The following is a 13358-nucleotide window of genomic DNA, read 5'->3' as shown; positions in this document are numbered from 1 at the left end:
GTCTCATTCATCCCTTGTCGCTGTCACCGTTGCTGCCCAGCCCTTGCTGGGACATTGCAGAGCAGCCGATGCTGATCGGGGCCATGAGCCCTGCCAGCACCATGTGCCGAGCAAGGTTTGCCCTTGGGGGTGTCATGGTTTGAACCTCTCGGTGTCACAACACATGTTTCCTTGTACAGGCATCCCAGATGATCGTGTCCTACGATGAACACGAGGTCAACAACACGTTCAAGTTTGGTGTGATCTACCAGAAGTTCAGGCAGGTGAGTGGTGCCAGCCGCGCTTGTAGGGCTCATCTCTGCCTGCCAGTCCCCTGTGTTTCACGGGGCCAAATCTCCCCCCAGGTAACTGTGTCACATAGAGCACGTGCTGCCAGGTGTCCTTGCCGACGATGCGTTCCGTATCGCTCGGCTGTTTCCCCGAGTCATTAAAAAATGATGTGACTGAAAAAATTCAGCATGGAAATCAGCCCACAGGCTGCTGTAGGGAAAAGCGGATGTGAAAATGGGTTTTAGCAGGCGAGGTATTTTAATCAGATGTGTGTTTAGACAGGGGAACGATGAGGGCTGTCTGGGAGGGCTGTGGGCTATGGAGTCACGCGTCAGCTGATGACGCTGCCATCAGCCGAGGGACTCTGTGTGCAGAGCAGAGGTAGCTGAGGCTCATAACTCACCAACGACTGTTCTGATGGGCGCTCTAATTACCTTTGCATATTGTGCTTCATTTCGGGTCGAGTCATTCGCACAAGATCATTGCCGAGGTTGCAGTGTTTGGGAATACGGTGCCCGTGGGATGTCAGGGCTTGGGTTTTCCTGTGGAGGATTGTCTGCAATTCTGGTGTTCCCTGCACGTTCCCTGCAGCCCCGTGCTGCTGGTCATCTCAGAAGCTTTGCCTTGGGTGCCTGGGCAGCTGTGAGCAGCTGTGAGCAGCTGTGGCCTGTGCCAGTGTCAGCCAGGGAGGGAAGGTGGGGAGCAGCCTGCGGCTGTGTGTGCCACCCCTGGACATGGTACTGGTTGTGCCTTTGGTTGTCACACACAGGCAGGATGTGGCAGAAGCTGAAGGTGCATTTCAAATGGGATTTTCATGTTTGTGGTGCTCGCAGTTGCTCAGCCTGTACTGCCCATCGTGCCAGGGAGCAGCACTGGAGGTCCCCAGGTGTGGGGCTGTCTTCTGGGTCGGTGGCTTTGGTCACACTCAGCTCAGGCAGCATGGGGGCCTCTGCAACTCTCTCAGCCCCATGCCATGGTGGCAGAGCTGTGGCCAGACTCTCATCCTTTCCTCCAGCGCTGGTGTCAGCAGGTGCTGGCTCTCACCGATGCACCCTGTATTTTGCAGACCCAGGAGGAGGAGTTGTTTGGCAACAATGAAGAGAGCGCTGCCTTCAAGAACTTCCTGAGCTTTCTGGGAGACACTATAACACTCCAGGACTTCAAAGGGTGAGTTAAATGGAAAAAAAATAATGGTTTTACAAATGCATTTAATGAGAGACCGTGTCATAGGTAAAAATACCCATGGTGTGAGAACAGAAGTCATCTCGCTCCTGAGCGGGATGTACAGAGCAGAGGCAAATATAGCGTTGGCTTGTTTTCCCAAGCTGGGGGAGTTCTCCAAAAAAAATCAGTGCTGCCAAGAGAGATGAGCTTCCTTTCCCTCAGTCTTGAGGCTGTGAGAAAATCTGGCTATATTCAGCCAGAGAGGAAAGGAGCCTCATGTGGAAACGCTCCCTGTCCGGTGCTGTGGGCTCAGCTGCGGCGCGGTTCCAGGGCGGTTGCTACGGTGGCCATGGTGTGAGCAGACCCCCACTGTTGGTGAGGGCAGTGGGCTGGTGGGTGCTGGCACCCACTATGGCAGCGCCCGGCACTGCTGGTCCCTGAGTGCCCCGGCCAAGCGGTGCTGCTCTGCCGTGCACCCTGAGCTGGGGGCTGGTGGTGGTGACTCTTGGCTACAATGCTTGGCTGTGATGCGTGACGCATGCTTTGTTCTCTGCAGTTCCCTCGCTGCTAGAGAGAGATAAACGAGCTGGTTTGTTCTGACAGCCGCCGGCAGCCTCTGCTAAGCCTTTGATTAACGTTTCCGTGTCTCTCCCCGCCTCCCCTTGGTCCCCAGTTTTCGAGGAGGTCTGGATGTCAGCCACGGGCAGACCGGAGCGGAGTCTGTGTACACGGTGTTCAGGGACAGGGAGATCATGTTCCACGTCTCTACAAAGCTGCCTTTTACTGAAGGAGACACACAACAAGTAAGAGGCGAGCTTCCTGGCTCACACATGTTGGGTGCAGGGATGCGCCGGCAGCCGCTGAGCACCAGTGCTGTGGCATCCTCAGCTGGCCGGCGCCGCATGGTCCCCGGCACTTGGCAGCCGGTGTGCCCAGAGCTGGCGTGTGCGTCCAGGGAGTGGAACCACCTGGCCCTGCCCACACGCTGCTTTACCTTCTCACTCAGCTCCAGAGGAAGCGGCACATCGGCAACGACATCGTGGCCATTATCTTCCAAGAAGAGAACACGCCCTTTGTGCCAGACATGATCGCCTCCAACTTCCTGCACGCCTACATCGTTGTGCAGGTGGAAAACCCTGAGGCCGATAACACGACGTACAAGGTGAGGGGGGCATGATTTGCACGTACCGGTTTTTGCTTTGGCATCTCAGGCTGAGCTCTGAGGGCAGCTGCCCTGGTCAGTGATACTCTGGTATCACTGGGCTGAGCTGGGCTGAGCATCACCCGCCCCATGCCTGCTGCCCCCCAGCACAGTCTGTCTGGGGGGGCTGCCCTGCAGCTCCCACAGCAGTAACGTTTCTCTTGGCTCTGCAGGTGTCGGTCACGGCCCGGGAAGATGTTCCGTCCTTCGGCCCGCCGCTGCCAAGCCCACCAGTGTTCCAGAAGGTAAAACAGGGGATGGGGAGCATGTGCCAAGCCATAAGCGAGTGTGTATGTCCCTAGGGTGTTTCTAAGCATGGCTGCTTAGGGGAAATACAACTTCTGGGATCTCTCATGGGCACGTGGGGCTGTGGCTGGGCAGGATGCTGTGCACTGTGGCTCAGCACGGTGGCTGCGGCTGTGCTGCTAGAGCACCCGTGTCAGTGTAGAGGTGCAAGAGGGCACCCCGAGCCTGTCTGGGGTTCTCCACCAATGCTCCACATCTAGGGGGGCTGCAGGGAGCTGTGTGCCTGGGTCAGTGTGGCTCTGGTACCTGAGGTGTGCAGAGCCTCACGACTCGGTGTCCCCGCAGAGCCCTGAGTTCCGGGAGTTCCTGCTGACCAAGCTCATCAACGCCGAGAACGCCTGCTGCAAATCTGACAAGTTTGCCAAGCTGGAGGTAACGCTGCTCAGGGGCCTGGGGGCTCCCAGCATCCCCCCTCGGTGCCACTTCTCCCCGGCTGAGTTGGGTCGGCGCTTACGGGGATGAGTGGCCAAAGCGTGTGCCTGTGCCAGTGCCCACGGGTCCCGTGGGGCCAATGGTGCCCTCGGTGGGGCTAGCTGGCTGCCCCGTTGGTTGGCATGTGGTCTGCTCCCTTGAGGCTCCAGCTGAGTCCCTTCTGACTCCCCAGGACCGGACGCGAGCCGCTTTGCTGGACAACCTTCACGATGAGCTCCATGGGCACACGCAGACCATGCTGGGGCTGGGGCCTGAGGAGGACAAGCTGGAGAATGGGGGCCATGGTGGCTTTCTGGAGTCTTTCAAGGTAAATCCCATCCCTTGCCGGCAGCAGAGCGACAACGTGGGCAGCACTGGCAAAGCATGTTGCAGTGGAAGATGTAGATGGGCTGTTTGGGGTCAGGAGGTGACCCCTGCTAAGGGTGGTGGGAGGAGGTTGAGGCTCATCGCTCAGCTGTCAAACACGGCTTGGTCCTGATCTGTTTCTGAGCTGGTCAGGAGCTGGTCCCAATCTGGTCCCAGCACAGGCCAATGCTGTTGCAGTGTTGGCAGGTGCCACCGTGGGGGTGTCCTCTCCAGAGCCCCAGGACATCTCCCTTCACCAGTGTTTGTCGTGTCCCCAGAAGGGTCTTGGTCCAGGCCCAGCGCCCTGGCTGGGTTGTGCCTGCAGCCAGGATTGAGTCCTGCCCACATCCCCAGGCTGCTGGCTGTGCCACTGGCTGTGGGATGGGGCCAGGAGGAGGATGCTGGGGGAAGCAGGCAGGAGATAGTGAGAGGTGGAGGGAAACAGTGCTGGGGTTGCAGGGAGTGAGGGGAGAATGGTTGGCAGAAGAAGGGGAAGGAAGAAGAGAAATGAGCTAAAGGGGTGTGGGTGAAGCCGAGCAACTGTTGAGGCAGGGACAGCATCTGGCTGGGCAGGGGACATCCTGTGACATGGGGCTTGGGGATGAGCCATTGCCAGAGGTCTCTGGTGAGGCTGCCCTGTGACAACAGTGGACATGTGTAGGTCGGCCGTCCTCACAGGTGGGAGCTCAGCAGAGCCTCCCAGCCTGGTCACCGCATCCTGGCTGTGGGTGATGCCTGTGCCGTGCTTTGGCCCCTGCAACTCCCCAGGCCCTCTCCCCATCCTGCTCCTGGAGCCTCAGCTCCCCTGGGCCATTGGAGCCATACCTGTGTTGGGGCTGGTTGCTGGCACGGGGTGCCTGTCCCTGTCCCAGGTAGGGGCTGCCCTGGCTCTGGCTGTAGCGTGTACGCACGGTTTTCTCAGTGGTCTAGTGAAAGAGGCACTGGCAGGAGACAAGTCCCTAGCTCCCTCCCCTGACAGCTGCAGAGGGGTACTGTGGGTGGGGGGCTCAGGCGTGCCCCATTTTAAGGCATGAGATATAACATAGAGAAGGAGACGCTGGGCAGTAGTGTCACAGCATTGGGTTTGGGGTTTGGGGCGCTGGCATGTGCCACGTGTGTGTGACAGGCAGCCTCAGCTCTCTTGGCCTTGCAGGGAGTGCTGGGGCAGGCGCTGAGCTCCGGGCTCCAGGATGGGCTGCGCTTGTCCGGCCGCCTTGGGATCGCGCTACTGGGCTGCATCCTGGCCTACATCCTCCACCGCGTGCTGTCCGAGTGACTGGGTCACTGAGCATGCTGGGAGGGGCGAGACCTGACCCCGCCATCTGTTTGCTGGGTGCCTCACACCCACCACCCAGTCCACATCCCTGTCCCACCCTGCGTGCAACGTGGGGACCGGCCGCTCAGGGGGAAGTGGAACTCAGTTCTGCGGGGCTCCCAGCCAGCGAGAGGGGTGCCTTACCTCCCCACCGTGGGGAGAGCAGTTGCTGGCCACCCCCTGAGGGGCTGTCAAGGTGCTGTGCACTGCTCCCCAGCCTTACAGCCCTGGGAGAGACCCCCAGCCTGCACGGCATGAGCGCCCACCAGCGCTGCCAGCAGCACAGCCAGCTAGCCGGTACTTCTATCCGCAAACTGTCGGATTCTGTGTGACTTGCTGACCCTAATAAATCAGGTGTGATGGACTCCTGCCTGGTGTTTGTTATGGGATGGGCAGGAGGGGACAGCACGGGGTGGCTGTGGTCCCTGGCATGGGCTGGGGCTCGGGGAGGGCTCAGTAGCCGAGCAGTGCTGGAGCCAGCAGCAGACCCTTGTTCCAATGGTATGGTGCTGGGCACCTCGAGCAGCCTGGCCCTTGCTGTGAGTCCCATCGCGCCCTGGTGCAGCACATCTCTAGCTCTGCTGTGGAGCGGGTCTGTGGGCCAGACTCGGTGCCTCTGCACAGCACCCAGGTGAGGCGATGCAGCCTGGCTGCGGGTATCCCTCAGTGTGCAGAGCTCTGGTGATGCTCCAGCCCTCCATGTCAGCCAGAGGCCTCATGTGGGGCACCTCACTCCTTTGACAGCCACGCAGGAGGGGTGGGGGCAGAGGCAGGGCAGGAGCATGACCACGGGTGTGTGAGCCAGGCACAGGCTCATACTCCCGTGCTGTGAGGCCTGGGGAATTGGGGCAGGGCTCCGGGGCTCGGGTCTGCTGCTCCTTCTGCAGTCCTCATCCCTTGCCCCCAGTGTCATGGGGGCAAATCCTGACCCCCATCCTGGGGCTGTGCAGAGCAGCAGCTCTTGGGGCTGCTGGTGCTGTGTGCCAGCTCTCAGGGGGATGCTGCGGTGTGTCTGGGGGGTCAGGAGCTGGGGAGGGCTGTGGGGCTGGCAGCCGCACGAGGCGGTGGTGACATGCCATCCCCTGTCCCCTCTGGCTGCAGAGAGCCATCCGGGTGCGCAGCCACTCCATGGAGACGATGGTGGGCAGCCAGAAGAAGCACCATGGCGGCGGCATCCCGGGCAGCCTCAGCGGGGGCATCGCACACAACAGCAGCGAGGTGACCAAGACCACCTTCTCGGTGAGCATGTCCACGTGTCCTGCTGTCCCTCAGTCCATCCCTCCCTCCCTCCTGAAAAGGCAAGGAGGTGAGCAGAGCATGGTTTTACGAGCAGGGTGTTTGGGTTGGGGCTGTTCTGTGGGAGAGCCAGAGCTTGGTGTCCTGGGTTTTCAGCCCAGAAGCTCAAAGGAGATCCGAAAGAACCTCTGGCATTGCGTGTTTCCTTGATGCATGGGCTGAGGGTTGAGGCAGTGCAGTTCCTCGTAGGATATTCAGTCTTAGGAGCTCGGCTCTCCAGCCTGGTCTGTTGTGTGCTTCCAGCCCCCTGTACCCGCAGCTGCTGCCAAGAACCAGTCCAGGAGCCCCATCAAGCGCCGCTCAGGGCTGTTCCCTCGCCTGCACACGGGCTCCGAGAGCCAGGCAGAGAGCAGGACAAGGTGGTAAGCTGGACATCACCAAGGTTAAAGTCCCCATCACACACCAGTGGGTGCTGGAGACCCTGCCTGGGGCACAGCCTCCCCTTTCCATGCAAGAGCTGCTTCTGTATAATCTGACCACTGCTTTGTACAACATGTGTCTCTCTCTGCCCCCAGTGACAGTGTGTCAGGAGCCCAGAAGACACCAGATTTGGGACATTCTTCCCAGGAGATGAAGTCTGAAACGTCATCCAACCCCAGCTCCCCTGAGATCTGCCCCAACAAAGACAGGTGAGCAGGGAGGAACTGCATCCTCCGATGGAGAACAGGCTGGCAGGGAATTTGTCGAACAAAACCATCCCCAGGTTCTTCTATAAATAAGTTTGGTATGAAGGGATTAAAAAAAAGATTCTGGTGATTCATGGGCACAGCTCCTTCGTGGTCTGAAAATAGCCGTGCTTAAAAGGAAGGAGAACCAAGAGCAATGTTTGAGAAGCTGCTCAGACCCTCAGGGCGGGGTGCTGGGGAGGCGCCAGGGTCCCTCTGCCCCACGAGTGTCTGCTGGTGGCACCCACTAGCTCCTTCGCCCCTGTGCTCTTGGGAATGGTGGTTTCCCAGATTCCCACTGTGCTGGTCTCCACGGCTGCTGCTCTGGGGTCTTGCAGGGAGGGTCTGTCCCCATTTCTGGAGCCCGAAGCACATGGCAGCCACCCACTCTCTGCTCTGTTCTGCCCTCTTCCCAGGCCGTTCATTAAGCTGAAAGAGAACGGGAGGTCCAACATCTCCCGTTCCTCCTCGAGCACCAGCAGCTTCAGCAGCACGGCGGGCGAGAGCGAGACCCTGGAGGAGTATGACAGTGTGGTAGGCACCAAATGCGCCCCATGGCACGCTTGGGTGGCACCCTGGGTGCAGGGGGTGGTGGGTCGGGATGCCCAGCAGGACCCCCACGCAGTGAGCCTTGGGGTGCCTGAGGACAGCACTCGGCACCCCGGGGTCAGGAGGCTGCTCTGTCAGGATGAGCTCTGAGAGTGGCACGATGAGGGGATGTACCAGGGTGTCTGCAGGCTGTGGGGGAAAGCAGGCTGCCTGAGATAGAGCTGGGTCCTGTCTCTCCCCACAGGGAAGCCAGCCGTCCACAGCGTCCCCCTTCAAGCAGGACGTGTTTGTCTACAGTGCCTCGCCTGGCAGCGAAAGCCCGAGCGTGGGGGCCGCAGCCACCCCCGTCATCATGAGCAGGAGCCCCACAGGTGGGTCAGGGGGATGGGGGTGCTGGGGGTGGGCACCAGTTCTGCTGTCACTCCTGGAAGTCCCCGGGGTCCCACATTAGTGAGTCAGGATGGGGTGTGTGGCTCTGAGATGTGGCAGCCCCCCTCAGCCTTGCCCGGGGTGCAGACAGCAGCCAAAGGTGATGGGACAAAGCAGTGGCCATGCTCACCATGGCAGGACGAGCATCCTACGGGACCTGGGGCATGCTCTTGCCCCTCCCCAAACCCTGACAGGGCTGTTCCAGAGATGTGGCATGGTGCCTTATTTCTCTGTTTCGGTGGGGAATCTGTTTCTCCTCTAAATTCGAGCACAGAGGTGGCTTTTCTGTGGCTTTGTTCCCTCCCCTGCTCCCTGACAGACATGTGCAGTAGTCCTGGAAACTCACCGTCTCCAAGGACGGAGCCATGACTCACGAATTATTTAATAAGGCCCAGGGAAGCTGCTGGTTTGGCTCCATCACACTGCTGCCAGCTCCCTCTGCCACCAGCCCAGCCGCCTCGGTCGGACGGTTTGCGGAGCGACGTGCGGGTCGAGGAGGGGTGAAACGGGCAGAACTGGGTCCTTTGTTGGTGCATGCTGCAGTGACGGCACTGGTGTGGGGCTGGGGCATGTCATGCCCCATGCCCATACGTCACCATGGAGTCGATTTCCTTGCTCAGCACCACAATGCAAATGAACACGTGTCATGAGCTTCAGAGCTGTTTGGGAAGCAGCTGGGGGGCACAGACCCACCCCAGCAGCTCTGTACCTGGGAAGGGCTGCAGGGCGCAGGTGGGCTGGCATATTGCACCCCACGGGTCCTCCTCCTTATTTCATTAGCAATTATCTGCACTATTAAACCAGCTCCTTTTAATGTTTCAAGTGTTTATTTGGTATTTTTCCTGCCAAGAGCATGGAAATCCACCCATACATTAGACGGATCAGTCATTTCTTGTAGCCTTTTCCGTGGCATTTCCAGTAGAAAGGCTGTGAAATGTAATTAAGCCTCAATTTGTTCCATCAAAAACATCTAATGTACAGATTTTGCCAAACATTCAGCCCAGACAGATAAATATTGGTAGCTCTCTCGGCAGTCAGTCGCAGTCCCTGGCTGCTGGGCTGGCCGAGCAGCAGTCAGCACGCAGCTTTGCTCATCATTCATTATTCCTCCTCTTGGCTTTCCCCCTCCTCCCTGCAGATATCAAGAACAGAAACTCCCCAAGGTCAAACCTGAAGTTTCGCTTCGACAAGCTCAGCCACGGCAGCTCCAGCACGGTAGGTGCCGGCAGCTGCCTGCGGCGAGATGCTGCGGGCCACATCCTGCCCGGCTGCAGGCACGCGGCGTGGGGGGACCAGGGTTGGCAGGGGTGCAGAGCAGGAGGCAGAGCCCCGAGGGCAGGCAGCGAGGGAGGGGAAGGGGGTTCATGGCTTCTTATCACTTCATCCCCCCTCCCTGTTCTGTTTCCCATTCAGAGCCACTAGCAGGAAGAAGCAGCCATGAACCCGTGCAAGGTGAGTCTGTCACACAGGGCTGGGCAGGCGGCTTTCCCTGCACCCCCGTGTCCTTCTGAGCGCCAGCATGGGCTGATCCCTCATTTCTTGCTAAAGATGGGACCAATAATACATCTTAAAGCATCCTCGGTGCTTTTGCAAGATGAGGGCAGTGCTGGGGCTGGAGGAGCAGAGCAGAGCTAGTCCTTCCCCCTTCCAGAAGCCAGGTGGGAGGAGGCCATCTGGGAGGTGGATTGTCCAGGCAGAGGGAGCAGCAGGGTGCTCTCAGCATCTCGGGGCCTTCCTGCACTGCAGCACAGCTTGTGGGGCCACCAGCATGAGCCGACATTTCATGCTTCAGGAATTTATTTACTGGTTTTCTCACAGGCTCCAGTTTCTGGGGTCTTTTGTGTCACAAAATCAGAGGTTTTCTAAGTTCCTTCTTGAGCAGTGGAGCCTGTAAAACTTGGGAGAAGTTTCCATTTCCAAAGCCTGGGTCTCAAAAAGCCGTGATGTTCAGGCCCTGAGCAGCTTCCTCCTCTCCTAGCTGGGGATGGTGGGTGGCTCGATGTCATGGGGATGGGCTTCAGCTCTATTCCTGGGATGGGCACGTCATGGCTGATGCTGCAGGACCCAAGATATTCCCCTTCCACAGTCTCTCAACACTTTTATCCTCTTCTTTGCAGAGAATTTTTGTTTCAACAAAGGGAAAACTCTCCAGCATCCCGTGGGAAAAGGTGTGCCCAGGCAGCGAGGTGCCCTCCCATCCCGGCTTCAGCCCTGCGCCAGGAAGAAGTCCTCGCCTTGCTGCCATCTCTGCCCCAATGGGGACCCAGGCACCTTCCCACCGGGTGAACCCCTTGCCAGCAAACACCCCCCACCCTCCCTCTGCACCGTGGGGGATGCTATGTGTTGCTGTGTGCACACGTGTGTGGCTGGGGGCCGCGTTGCCCCACCGGCACCCACACGTGCTGTGGCTGAGGGGTGCTGGGTGGGTGCCCTCCGTCCCCCCTCCCAGCTCGCCTGCCAGCTCCTCTGGGTCAGAGGGGAAGCAGGACAGGCCCCCCATGCCATTTGGGTGCCTCCATGCTTTATTTGCAGCTATCAGTGGGAAAACAGGGTTTTTGTGTTTGGGCTTTAGAGAGTGGTTGGTCAGGGCAAAGTGATGTGTCCCTGTCCCCTCCTTTGCCCTTGCTGCAGACAGTGGGGCAGACCCTCCCCTCCCCCCCCGGGGCTGCAGCAGCTCACCAGCCGCCCCCCTGACACATCCCCCTCTGGCTCTCCACCTCCATCGCAAAGCTTTTGGGGCAGTTGCAGCCCCTTAGTCCTTGCTTTGGGGGTTTCTGGCCCAAGAGGCGGGTGTGAACCAGAGCCAGGATGAGCAGAGCTGGTAGCTGGGGCCGAGTCATCTCTTGGTGGGTCAGGGAATGGCTCCGTCGGGTCCCTGCCTTTTCCCCGCCTAAAACTCTGAGCGTGATCCTGGAAGGATGAACCAAAGCGAAAGCTGCTGTGTGTCTGATTACCAGGACCAGGGCTCAGAGTGCCTCTACCCTCTGCTTCCCCGACAGGTTGGATATTGCCAGGCAAGAGAATGCTTAACCCTGAAGATTTGGGTGGCTTTATGCTGCTCCAGCCCTTGCAGGATCCATCCCTCTGCTTTTAAATGGGCTTTTGTCTGTTTTAAAAGAGGAGGATTATGAATTCTGCAAGGTGACTTCCCTGTGATGCCCTTCTCCAAAAAAAAAAATACCTCTCAACATGCCAAGAAATCCTTTTGCTCTTTCATGGACCTTTGTCTAAAGTTTACTGAAGTCCGTCCACAAATTTCACGTTGCTCATAGATTCCGCGTCACTTTCGCGGGCGATACGCTGCCGTGCTGCGAGATGCTCCCTCCCCTTACCCCGGTGTGTGACCTTTGCAGAAACCCCTGAATCAGGTTCTCAGTCTCAAGGGAACGCAGTTCTTTGGGTTCACAGTTCCTAACAAAAGCAGAACTCCGAGTGCCAAAGTTAACTCCATGCAGCTGGAGCTGCAAGGGGCACAGGAAGTACCCAACAGCCAGATTTAGGTGGTGCATGGCAAGCTGTGGACCTAGAAGCAGCCCCAGGCAGCTGGCACAGGGGTCCGGGGGGATTCCCAGGGATTCCCACCTGCCTGAGGTTGTGGCTGCTCCCCAGGGCTGCACCTTTTGGGAGGGTGGGGGGGCAAGTGCTTGTAGAAGCAAAGCATTGCCTCCCCTCCTCCCCATCAATCCCCCTGGACCAGAGTGAAGCCGAGGCAAACTGCTGGCTCTGCTGGGCGATGCTCTGCACCATATGTGTGCCACAGTCTTCATCCCGGACTGACGGAGGTGCTCCCCCTTGTGCATGTAACTCACCCATTGGAGAGGGAAAGGCTGTGGCCCCGACAGGAGAGGAGCCAGGTTAAAGGAGGGAAACACATGGTGGGAAGGGCACCGAACAGTTTCACCCACACCAAGCCTGCTGTGTAGGGCCAGTAAATCCCAGTAACCATCAGTGGGGACACTCCCTCCTGCTTTCAGTGAGTTGCGTTTAAATAGAGTTTAAATCTTGAGGTTTTCTGTGGAAGAGGAAGAGCACCGTGTGCGTAGCCCGGTCCGTAGCTAGCTCTAGATGTCTCAGGTTCCACATACTTTGCTGTTCAGCACTTGTCTGACGACGCTTCAGTAGCACTTTCAACCCATCCCCAGTTCTTCCCTTAGAAGCTTTTGGTCTGGTTCCCCCACGCCGCGCAGAGAGACTGACTGGTGCCTCGAGGGTCTGTGCCTGGCTGTGCTCGGTTCTGGTCGCCATCCGCAGGGCTGTTGATCTCCACGAGATCTGTTGGCAGAAGGTGCAGTGACTACTCAGTTGAGTTTTTCTTTTTTTTTTTTTTTTATTGTTTTGGGGTTTTTCTTTATTTTTACTTGACAAACTGTGACATTCCTTCTTGAGCAAGGCTGATCTGCAGCAGGACCCGAGCGGGATTTGCAGGCAGGCAGGACAGCGTGACGCTGCAGGGAGAGTGGGGCCACGTGTCGGGCTTGTCTTGCCCCCAACCCCGGTGTGACACACGCTGTGTCCCTGCCGATGCTGGAACCTTTTCGACAGCACTCCTTGCGCCAGACTCTGAACCTCCTGCAGCATCCTTGAAACCAACTGGGCTCCCAGAGCTGCTGTCCGAGCTGGACTGCAGCATGTTCTTGCCCGCCGACGCTGCGTGTGGCTCCCAGCCCCAGGTGTCCAGCGCTGTGCCAGGGGCCAACCAGCACCCGTGCTAAACCTGGGAGGCAATGGTGCTTCCAGTGCTGGGGAAGGAGCTCCTGAGTGCAGAACGTGCTGTGCTTTTAAGCGACACATACATGTATATACACACATGGATGTGTTTATATGTATGTGTGTGCATGAACAGAGGGTCTGATCTGTAGCTGACACTAACATGGCCGGGCAGTGTGTTGTCCTTTCCATTTCTTGCTGTTCACAAGCACGTTACTTCTACCAGCCACGGAAGTGACCTTGCACTGGGAGCAGCAGGAGCTCTGAAATGCGGCAGGGGGATGAGGATCAGGGAGCCCCTGGCTGCATCAGGGACCTCACTTCCTTTCTCACCGGGGTTTCAATCCCCCACTTGCTCCTGCAGCACCCCAGCTGCTGCTTGGCTCCAGATTGTGGCCTTGGTGAGAGGCATGGGTTGGTCAGGTCCCTGTCCCCCCTGTCCAGCACCGGTGCTGCAGGCTCCAGGTGCTGGCTGCACAGCGGGGAGGGAACCTGCTCCCCTCTGCCAGCATCTCTGGCCTTAGTGCCCAGGATGCGGTTGCAGCTGCTGAGAGCTGGCAGCGACCTGCCGCTGCCGGGCTCCTGTTCAGGAAAGCACTTGGCACGTACACGCATCCTCTCGAAATCCCAGAGCCAAGCACAGGATTACACTGAAGCACAAAGCAAAGGTGTGTGTTTT

General features: G+C 58.5%; 1 protein-coding gene across 1 annotated transcript in view; it reads left to right on the top strand.

The window, feature by feature from the left end:
• The window catches only part of RAP1GAP2 (RAP1 GTPase activating protein 2), a gene marked incomplete at both ends in the record, with an annotated part of 64524 nt that extends 51840 nt beyond the window's left edge, over positions 1-12684 (top strand). Inside the window, 15 exons of the mRNA XM_084273086.1 lie at positions 180-263; positions 1337-1437; positions 2108-2237; positions 2441-2596; positions 2809-2880; positions 3227-3313; positions 3546-3680; positions 6135-6272; positions 6573-6691; positions 6845-6958; positions 7411-7528; positions 7788-7914; positions 9111-9269; positions 9386-9424; positions 12548-12684. Coding sequence (XP_084129212.1) covers positions 180-263; positions 1337-1437; positions 2108-2237; positions 2441-2596; positions 2809-2880; positions 3227-3313; positions 3546-3680; positions 6135-6272; positions 6573-6691; positions 6845-6958; positions 7411-7528; positions 7788-7914; positions 9111-9269; positions 9386-9424; positions 12548-12684 — 1716 coding nt within the window. The remainder of the gene's footprint in view (positions 1-179; positions 264-1336; positions 1438-2107; positions 2238-2440; positions 2597-2808; positions 2881-3226; positions 3314-3545; positions 3681-6134; positions 6273-6572; positions 6692-6844; positions 6959-7410; positions 7529-7787; positions 7915-9110; positions 9270-9385; positions 9425-12547) is intronic.
• Between the last annotated feature and the right edge of the window lie 674 nt (positions 12685-13358).

This window comes from Gallinula chloropus (genome assembly GCF_964237585.1).
Source record: "Gallinula chloropus genome assembly, chromosome: 19".
Classification (NCBI taxonomy): domain Eukaryota; kingdom Metazoa; phylum Chordata; class Aves; order Gruiformes; family Rallidae; genus Gallinula; species Gallinula chloropus.
The sequence above is the reverse complement of the archived record's forward strand: the minus strand, read 5'-3'. Positions and strand labels throughout refer to the sequence as shown.